The 10,593-nt window shown below is 31.5% G+C and overlaps 1 protein-coding gene across 2 annotated transcripts in view; it reads right to left on the bottom strand.

Moving 5' to 3' along the window:
• Positions 1-10,317, bottom strand: part of LOC114324528 (protein furry) — a 274,530-nt gene extending 264,213 nt beyond the window's left edge. For both annotated transcript variants that reach the window (XM_028272390.2, XM_028272389.2), the window contains exons 1-2: positions 10,151-10,317; positions 1,396-1,575 (exon numbers count right to left, since the gene is read on the bottom strand). In XM_028272390.2, the coding sequence (XP_028128191.2) occupies positions 1,396-1,575; positions 10,151-10,184 (214 nt within the window). In that variant the 5' untranslated portion in view covers positions 10,185-10,317. The remainder of the gene's footprint in view (positions 1-1,395; positions 1,576-10,150) is intronic.
• Between the last annotated feature and the right edge of the window lie 276 nt (positions 10,318-10,593).

Consider the following 10,593-nt stretch of genomic DNA (forward strand, 5'->3'; position numbering starts at 1 on the left):
CATCGATTGATGAAATTCCGAAAAGTTCTTTGCAATACAATATTTAAAACTCCTTTGTTTTTTAATTGCTAATCAAGCGTGCACGACACTATTTTCCACCGACAGTATGGTGCAAATGAAAGGAATAAATTCGTTATTTCGTAAACCGGCGACTTTAAGGAAAAATCCCGAAACAGGTCGATTTTTATTTTAAAGTTATGATATTGTAGCATATATGGTATACTAGTGACGTCATCCATCTGGGCGTGATGACGTAATCGATGATTTTTTTAAATGAGAATAGGGGTCGTGTGCTAGCTCATTTGAAAGGTTCTTCAATTCATTATTCAGTAATATAAACATTTATATAATTATTTATACAGGGTGTCCTTCTACTTATTTTTTTGTCAAATAATTTAATTTAATAAAAATTTTTTGGACATCCTGTATAAATAATTATGTAAATGTTTACATTACTGAATAGAGAATTGAAGAACCTTTCAAATGAGCTAGTACACAACCCCTATTCTCATTTAAAAAAATCATCGATTACGTCATCACGCCCAGATGGATGACGTCACTAGTATACCATATACGCCACAATATCATAACTTAAAAATAAAAATCGACCTGTTTCGGGATTTTTCCTTAAAGTCGCCGGTTTAAGAAATAACGAATTTATTACATTCATTTGCACCATACTGTCGGTGGAAAATAGTGTCGCGCACGCTTGATTAGCAATTAAAAAACAAAGGAGTTTTGAATACTGTATTGCAAAAAACTCTTCGGGATTTCATCAATCGATGTTTAAAGAATATCTACCTACCTTGGTAACATTCAAATTTTAAGTTCTTCCCATAGTTTTTGAAGGTTAAAAATGGCAGATTTCGCAATTTTTCAATTTTTAATCGCTTATATGTCAAAAACTATCAACTTTAGAGAAAAATCACTAAAGACCTTTTCTGTTTGGAATGGTCCAAAAAACCTAAAAAAATTTTGTTCCATGCAAAAATATAAATTTTAGGAAAAATACAAAAAAAAAAACGTTTAAAAAACTTTTGACCAACTTTTGGTCCTGGCAACATGCAAATTTGTTAAAAGGGGTCCTTTTTGAGTAAGATTGTGCAAAAAATCCGAAATGGAATATTTTTCCTAGCGGATGCGCAGTGGCTTTCTGGACTAATATCGAATCTGTTTTTCTATCGTTGAAATGCATACTATTGTCTGATACATACGTAACTTGAAAGATTTAGCACTTAACTTCAGACTTTTGATGACTGGTGTGCATGTATATACTTCATACTGTCATTTTTATAAAAATCCACTCTCAACATTTTTCACAATTACGCCAAAAGTATAACTTCAAAAAATATACACCTGTGATTGATACCTTTAATTTAGTTAAGACTAGCTTACCTGATAAAGCGGTTGACTGGCTGGAAAAATTATCAGCTTCACTGCCTCCGGAAAGGGCATGTAAGGTTGACTCAGACAAAGTACTTTTGTCTGTTAGTCCAGAGGCTGATGTGTTATCACTATGGGTATCAGAACACACACTTTGTGAACATTCATTTTCTGAATCATTGGAGATCAAATCTAAAAAATAAAAAAGAAATTTGTAACAAGATAAGTACTAAATTGGGGAATGTATGTATGAATTATAATGTTAAATCCTACTTGTCATCCTTCAATCAAGTTTTTAAACATATGAACATCTTCGTAATCGCTATGCCTTTCTTTTTTAGGGCAGCCGCCCACCAAAGAAACATGAAACGTAAAACATGAAACATAAAACGTGAAACACGTTTCATGAAAATAAAACAATGCTAAACAAATAGAAGTCCGCATACCAATGAAACGAGTGTGATTCATGCGTGTGAAACATTTTTATCTTCGGAAGGCGCACACCAAAGAAACATGAAACGAGAAACAAGTTTCATGGAAATAAAGCACTGCTAAACAAATAGACGTGCACATATCTAGGAAACGAGTGTGATTCATGCCCATGAAACATTTTTATCTTTTTGAAACATGTTTCATGAAATAGGATGTATTCTATTTTTCGATATCAGTTTCATTGTTTTGAATAACTAATTACGTGCGTAAAATGAATGCCGAATTCATTGAAATGAATGTCAAGAATTTAATATTGTATTGGTTTCACTGGTGGAGCAGAACGAAGAGTTGTACAATTATAACCTGGAGTGGTACTTGAATAGACAATAACAAGAAAATATCGCTTTTTTTAACCAGTACCCACAATAAAACAATGTAAATGTTTGAATACTAATTCTATAAAATTATTGAAATTTAGCAAGATGATTATTTAATTCGTTTGCAACCAAATATTACGTACTATGGTTATGATTTTTGGACAGTAATAAAAGAGTTGCCACAACAGCAACGACCTCGTCATCATCACTTTCCATTATTTACTATACAAATTTTATTGTTGTTTCTTTGATTAGTATATTAATGTAGGAAACAGAGGTTAAACTTCGCAAACTCGACACAAGTCCGGTTTTATTTTTTTTCTGGAATATCAAGGGGTGCTTATTATGAGACTAACTTTTTTAAGATTTGCCCCGGAACACCCATTTTCATTCCTTTAAAGGGGGTAGGGAAAAATCCTACTCCATCAGTAGGGTTTATTATAAATATTATATTAAAATATAAATATATGTAGTATTATGATTATTGCAACATCCCTGCGGAAACTACCCCTATCTCTGAAAATAAGTTTGGCGAGCATGTTTTTACGATTTTCTCATTACCTATATATTTTTTTGAAACAACGCTTATACAGAATTAAAGACCACTATTTGCTCTACAAATAAGGTCCTATGCATTTTTTTCGTATAAGCAACTGTTACGCCACAGTGGCGCCGCAAACCTCAGAAATGCTTTGGCAGGCTCCAGTTTTTGTTTTTTTTCGTCACCTCTTCATTTTATTAATAAAATACTTATGACAAATAAAAGAACACACTCTCTGCTACATATTATGACTGATACATATTTTACTTTCTTTGCACTTTAAAACCACAGTGATGGCCCAGAGTCAATTTTTGCATATTTTCTTTATTCATTTTCTTTCTTTTGGGTTGGTTTAGGGGAAAATATGGGGGTGAATTATACAAATTTGTAAATAATACTTGTACATGGGTAATTGCTGAAAGTTTTTTTACGCTAGCATAAGCGGTTCAGATGGTATATATAAAAAGGGGCTTTTTACAATTTAACACTCTGTAATTAAAAAATGGACAATTGACCTTAAATTAAACCTATACCAAAAAATCAGACATTTATTGGTGATTAATTGCCGCTGGGTTGCTTTTTGATTCCCATTACGGTTAGGGAAAAATATTTTTTTTTAAACATCTTTAAAAACTTGTCAACTTTGAATTTTGTTTGCCTGAATTTTGTTTGTGTTATATATAGCATAAGTGTTTAGCGATAACAGCTCTGAGTGGACAAGTGTTTAATTTGTTGAGTTGGCAGTTTCTGTGGGAACCAGAAATCTGTTTACGGAAAATGAGTGATTTCTTATTGGTTGGGAAGAAGATTTATAACTTCAGTGGGATGTTATTATTATCATTCTCTCGCTATCTTATTGGCAGAAAAATATTTGGTTTATTCTTATTCGATTAAGTATCTGACGGTTGCCAATATGGGAAATTTGTAAATTTCTGATTTTTTTGAAAGGGCGTTTTGGTTGAGGAATCTGGTCGAGGTTAGAGTCAGAGAGAGTTTTAGGCAGTTCCGTTAGTGCCGTCAAGAAGTGAAGTTCAGTTGAGTTAGAGCTATCGACAAGTCAAGAAGTTGCCGGTGCATCGGGCCGCCAAATGCAGTTACCGGCAAAATTAGTAGTGAAGTTCCAGTTTAAGTTTGTGCAATTTTATTGCATGAGTTCTTGTGTTTGGTTAGTGTTTGTTCCAGTATGGCTTAAGGAGGGGGTATGGTTTGAAATCAACATATCAAACACCTTTTTGTGAATTTTTTTCGAAACTATGGTAGAATTATTTTATTTTTAAATTACAATTCAAAGAATATTTAAGAAAAAATTAAATCCAAAATATTGAAAAATAAGCTATTGGCGACAAATTTTGGCAGGCAGCTCAAAAAAAAAATGGATTTTGCGGTGGACATCAGAACTCATCACTGGATTATACGAAACAAAAAATTAAAAAAAAATTTATTAGCTTATGAGTTTCACGAGGTAGCAACGTCGAGTTTTTATTTTTAATGATTTTTGAATTTTTGGTATCACTCAAAAGTCAAAAATACGAAATTATTGATAAAAAATTTGTGAAAACCAACAGATTTAATATTGTTGAACAAAAAATAAGCACAAAAGGAAAAATATCTCGACGTTGTTACCTCACGAAATGTCTAAAGAAAATCTGTGCAAAATATCAGGTAGATCTGCCGAGTAGTTTTTCAGTTACAATGTCCACGGCATTTGAAAAAGCAGTTTTGAGAAAAATGCGTTTCAAGTTTTGACAATTGCATCTTCATCTTCTTATTTGTCTGCCAAATCGTAAAGTGATGAACATTGGAATATGTTTTTTAAATTGGGGAGTAATCTACAAAAGAGAAGGCGAACAGTTGTTTAACGTTTCTCACTACGCTCCGGCGTGCTGGCGCGAAGCCGCGGCAAAGCGAGTCGAAGGTAGGGATATTCAACACCCTGTATCTCTGGTAATTTTACTCCGATTATTTTGAAATTTTCAGAGAGTATTCTTGAAAGTATGCACTTTTATTTGAAATAATAAAAAAATTTAAATATTCCAAACCATACCCCCTCCTTAAGCAATCTGCAGGCCACTGGGTTCAGCTGTTTTTAAGCGAACGCGATATTTTGGTACCCCTATTGGTTACCATCTTTCTTGACATGCAAGCAAAAGTAGAAGTTTACTAAATGTCGATTACATTCAAACTAAGCGAGATATTCTGCAAAAAAGTTCATGATTAATGTATTTTAAAAAGAAATGAGAAGTATATTTAACCCCTCATCCATCAGAATTTAAATACATTGTTTTCCTTCTACAATACTTTTTAATATAGGGTTATTTCTATGTTCAAAAAGTTGGACTGGTTTTAAATGAATGGTTTTTGAAAAAAATAACATGAAATTATAGAGCGCATTTTTAAATTTTCTTAAAAATCTTCCTTTTTCTCCATGTAACTCGAAAATGATAAGAAATACGAAAAAAAGATATGACACAAAAATGTAGGTTTTTTTCAGATAAAAATTTCCTTTTTATTTTTCATTACTGTATCTCTTATCATTTTCAAGTTACAAGGAGAAAAAGGAAGATTTTTAAGAAAATTTAAAAATGCGCTCTATAATTTGATCGTTTTTTTTTCAAAAACCATTCATTTTAAACCCGTCCACCTTTTTGAATATAGAAATAACACAATAAAAAAAAAGGTATTGTAGAAGGAAAACGATGCATTTACATTTTGGTGGATAGGGGTTAAAATTACTTCTCATTTTTTCTTACAATACATTAGTTATCAATTTTGTTTGCAGCATAGCTCGCTTAGTTTTAATATAATGGACCTTTAATATAGCTCATTTTAAAGGTCTTTTCAAGCACTACAAAAGGTGTTAGTAGCATTGTACACCTAAAATCGACCCTTTCTCTGTTATTTCAAGTTGAATACACCATTTTGAGAATGTACCAAAAAACAAACTATTTTCACCTACTATATCTCTTTTTGTATTATAACTAGAAGATTTATGAAGGCAAGTCCCTCTTTGTTTTTTTATGACCTAGAAAAATATTTGATATAGTTTTTTAGTTAGATGCATACTTTTTAAGGTAGTCGCAAAAAACCGTTCGAAAAGGTATTATTCTTTTTCTCATGATCATCTTTCAGTGCGTCACAGTTTTTCGATTTCTTTCTAACACATTAAATTGTATGTGACAGAAAAAAGGCACGTCGGTGATTACATTTCGTCGGTGATATTTATAACATTTATTCTAGTTATTCTAGTTGTCGATAAATAATAAAAAAAATAATTGAGATAATAATATTACAAATATAATCTGTATAATTTATAAGACTATACAAATCAAAGAAAATACAATTTTATAAATGCAAGAAACACATTTGATTTGTTTTTATTCCAAATTGAAAATAAAATGTGACAACTGTCAGATTTAACTAAAATGTCATGTTAGAATAAATGTCATAAATGTTTATTATCACGGACTTACCCTTTTTCCTATCATTTGTTACGCACTGAAAAATGCTCATGAAAAGGACAATATGTTTCAATGAAAATGGCCAATTTTCAACCACAAATAACTCAAAAAGTATTGAGTTTTCAAAAAAAAAACTATAGAACAGTTTTTGCTTAGAATTAGGTTATCTAGCGAATTACAGTAGAACCCCGCAAATCCGAACCCCGCAAATCCGAACTTTCGGCAAATCCGAACCAACGGAAAGTGAAAAAAATTCTAAAAATTCAAAATAAAAATTTAAAAACATGTTTATTATATGTACAGAGAACCAGAAAATTTAACAATGTAAAATTAATAGGGATTTGGACATGTGAAATTTATTAAAAATAAATACACATAGTACATACTTATAAAAACACAATCAATAAAGGAATGTGCATAATACGCATTTCCCATGGTATACTATGAACGAAAACATTGAAAAAGATAAGAAACATGAGAAACATAGTGTAATCAATATCCAGATTACAAATTAAATGAATCATTTACATGGCCGAATTCCCATGTCCCGTGACGAAACAAAACTACTGGCGTTAGTGATTTAATATTTCAGTGATCTAAATATTTTTCAGCTTTAGAATATTGGAGACATAAACGTGCGGATAAAGTTTCATAAAGGGATCGGTGGCAGACCATATCTTTTAATAAAAATCATCTTCCTTAGTTTCGGTTAGGCTAACTTTCGGATAATCCGAACTTTTCGGAATCCGAACAGGCTGTCCCCCCAATTAGTTCGGATTTGCGGGGTTCTACTGTATGTGGTAATTTTAACCAAAAAATGTTCCACCCCTTACAAGGGGTTGGAACCACCCCCCAAGATAAAAGCACACATAGGCATAGGGTAGACTTTGAATTAGGAGATAAGTAGAGGCTAGGCCCAAAAATTCATTAAAATCCATGCAGTAGGATAGAGTTCGGAGGTAATAAATATCCTCTTCTTGCTCCCATTGACTGGCATATTAATAATTATTACAATTTATGAATTAACATATTATGTAATCAGTTGTTTGTTGTTTATTTTAACTGACTTTGACAGTCTGTCACAATAAATATAATATAATGTCAGACCAATCAAATACACTGCTCAAAATAATCAAATCTTACTAAGAGTTGTATCAGTCTTTTTAGGAACCATCTGTACATATGAAATGTAGAAATAAACTAGTAGAGTGACATGTGATACAGCAAATTTGGCTTTGAAAACTATTAAGGGCAAAAGAACAGTTTTAAGGGCTATAGGGCCTCCGGGCTTTAAAATAAGTTTATTTTAGAAACAAGATCTAACGTAAATCTTAAAACTTATTACTTAAAAAACTAATCATATTCTTTATTGGTCCTCGGCCAGTCCTTAAATTGGTCAAAAAAATCTTATCTTCTTCAGGAATGTAAGTCAAGACTTACATAGGTATATGTATAAGGTACATAAGTAGATTTCCTCTCAACGTAACCTTCATGTATATAGCGAAAAGGCGCCACCCTGTACATAGTCATAAACTTTGTACAAATAGGTACAAACCTGAAGTCCTGTCCTGTTTGTCGGCCAGGTTTTGTAATTCCTTTTTGACTAACATAACGTTTTCCAAGTAATCAAGCTTTAATTTGTATGTTATTCTTATATTTTTAGGGTTTCGCTTGTTCCTGCTCCGTTTCCTTTCGCTTGTCAATTTAATATTTTCACTACTCCATCAGAGATATCAGACATGATGCTAATGAATATTGTTTAAAATAAAAAAAATATTAATGTTTATCAGCAAAACTACTAATGCACACAAACACACAGCTAACCGAAGTAATAAAATAAAAAAACTCTGTTGACAAAACAACTGAAACGATGGTGGCACCATAAGAATTGTTATATAAAGGTAACCAGTCCTGGACTAGTCCCTTTATACGCTCAACAAGAATTTTATCCTGCAATATTTCACGTATGATGGGAGATACAAATTTCTCTTTAGGAACTCATTGATCCATCAACTTAATTTATTTATTTATTATTTATTGACGGACCGAAGTCCATTAGTACATGATACAATTAAAATGTCACACAAATTAGAAAAATAATTCAAAATAAGATCTAGTAGGTACAAAATTGGTAAATTCATAACAAACAATAATAAAAAAATATAAAAAAATAAAATTACTTGTTCTAAATATCTAACACATTTTGAAATTGACAAATAAACTTATCTTAGAACAAAGACAATAACAGTAATTAACAAATCAGTCTTGAAATTAGAACATTAAGTTAAATATAAATGTAATTGTGTGGAAAACGCACTAAAGTCGTTCATAAAGAAATCAATATGTGGAGATAATGTGTTTGCTAATTTAATAGTTTTACAGAGATAGGAACTTGAACCATAGTTTGTACGGTTAATGACTTCGTGGAAGGTGGTCACAGAACGGGTGGTTCTTAAAGGTACATGTAGACCAAATTTATTTAAGAGAGAGATGCAGAATTTATGACCATGAATTAAGTTATATAAGAAGCAAAGATCTTTATGTTGACGACGACTCTGTAATGAGTCAAGTCAAATAATTTGCAGTAAAGACTCATAACTTTGACCAGTGAGATGCATTTTATAAGCATAATAACGTAAGAATTTATGCTGAACTTGTTCGATTTTATTAATGTGACAATTATATTGAGGTGACCAAACACATGATGCATAATTTAAATGTGGTCTAACCAAAGAACAATAAAGAAGTTTTAAAGAACGACCAGTCGTAAAGTCATAGCTACATCTTTTAACAAAGCCAAGCATCTTTAATGACTTAGAAACCATGCTTTAACGTGTAGGTTGAAATTCAAGTTAGTGTCAAGAATAACACCCAGATCTATAACTCAGTCAACTAATTGTAACCTAGTGTCCCGTATATAGTAAGAATTATTCTCAAAGTTTCTTAGTCGAGTAAAAGTTATAGCATGGCAATTGTTTGCATGTAAGTCCATACCATTAAGTGAGCACCATTCCACAAGACCATTAAGCTCTGATTGCAAATTGTAGTGATCCAAATCAGAGGTAATTATGTGAAATAATTTAAGGTCATCAGCAAATAGAAGAAATTGAGCAAAATTGAAACTTTTATTTATGTCATTTATAAATAAATTAAAAAGGATAGGTCCTAAGTGGGAGCCTTGAGGTACCCCTGATTTAACTATAATTTCATTAGAGAAATAATTCTTAATACGAACTATCTGCCTTCTATCTAATAGATAATTTTGAATCCAACTAAGCAGAGGATGAGAGAAACCTAACTGTTCGATCTTATGTAACAATAACGTATGGTTGACCCTATCGAATGTCTTGGAAAAATCTGTATAAATCGTATCTACCTGTTGTTTGCTTTCCAATGCTTCATTTAAGAAGGAGGTATAATTTAACAAGTTCATTTCAGTTGATCTCCCCATAACAAAACCATACTGTTGTTCAATGATTACATTTTGTATAGTAGGCTTAATTTTGTCACATATTAAACTCTCGAATAGTTTAAGTATAGTATTAAGGATACTAATAGGTCTGTAGCTCTGAACCCTGCTTCTATCGCCATTCTTGAATATCAGTGATATAAAACTAACTTTCCAAACAGGAGGGAATTCACTTGTTTGTAATGATTTTTGAAAAATAAAGAATAAGGGACGAGCAAGATTAAAACTACAGTATTTCAGTAGTTTAACAAAATGTATTTCTTATTTTAAATTCATACTGAGGTGGACATATTCCCTTTATACAATAAGCGATTCAATTGTAAGTCGATTTAGTAGGCAAGGAGTATGATTGGACAAGAAGCCACCCCACTAGATACAAGTGTTGTAGTATAGTATTATTATATCAATTGTATTTTTACCCCTATGCCTTTAAGGCCTGCTGAGCTTTTTAAATGAATATTAATTTTGTTTAATTTAAATTGAGAGTTACCTGTTTCCTGAACGTCCATTTGGAAATCTGACATTGTACAACTAGAAGACCGTATTATTTGTTAAAATTGCACAACAGTTTTAACATAATCATTTTGTTAAAATAAATATTTTTAAAACAATATTTTGTCAACTACACAGGATACAGCTGACAACTATCAAATCAAAAATGTCAAAATGTTGGCTAACCTAAATTCTGAAAATTCTTCTATTTTTCTAATCTACAGAACAACAACAGATTTCTGAAAATTGCTTTTGCTATTTTTATTTGTTAAATTTTAACAAGGGGCTAAAAATAATGTACTTATTGTTGTTTATGTTAATAAATAACAACTTATTTGATTATTTTTTCTATTTTTGGTCGCTGTGTCTAGGTACACGCTAACGTGTACGCAAATAAAAAAGGCAGTGGATAGGTAGCCAGGTAGCCGGTACCGGTAACTT

This window comes from Diabrotica virgifera, chromosome 6 (assembly GCF_917563875.1).
Source record: "Diabrotica virgifera virgifera chromosome 6, PGI_DIABVI_V3a".
Taxonomy (NCBI): Eukaryota; Metazoa; Arthropoda; class Insecta; order Coleoptera; family Chrysomelidae; genus Diabrotica; species Diabrotica virgifera.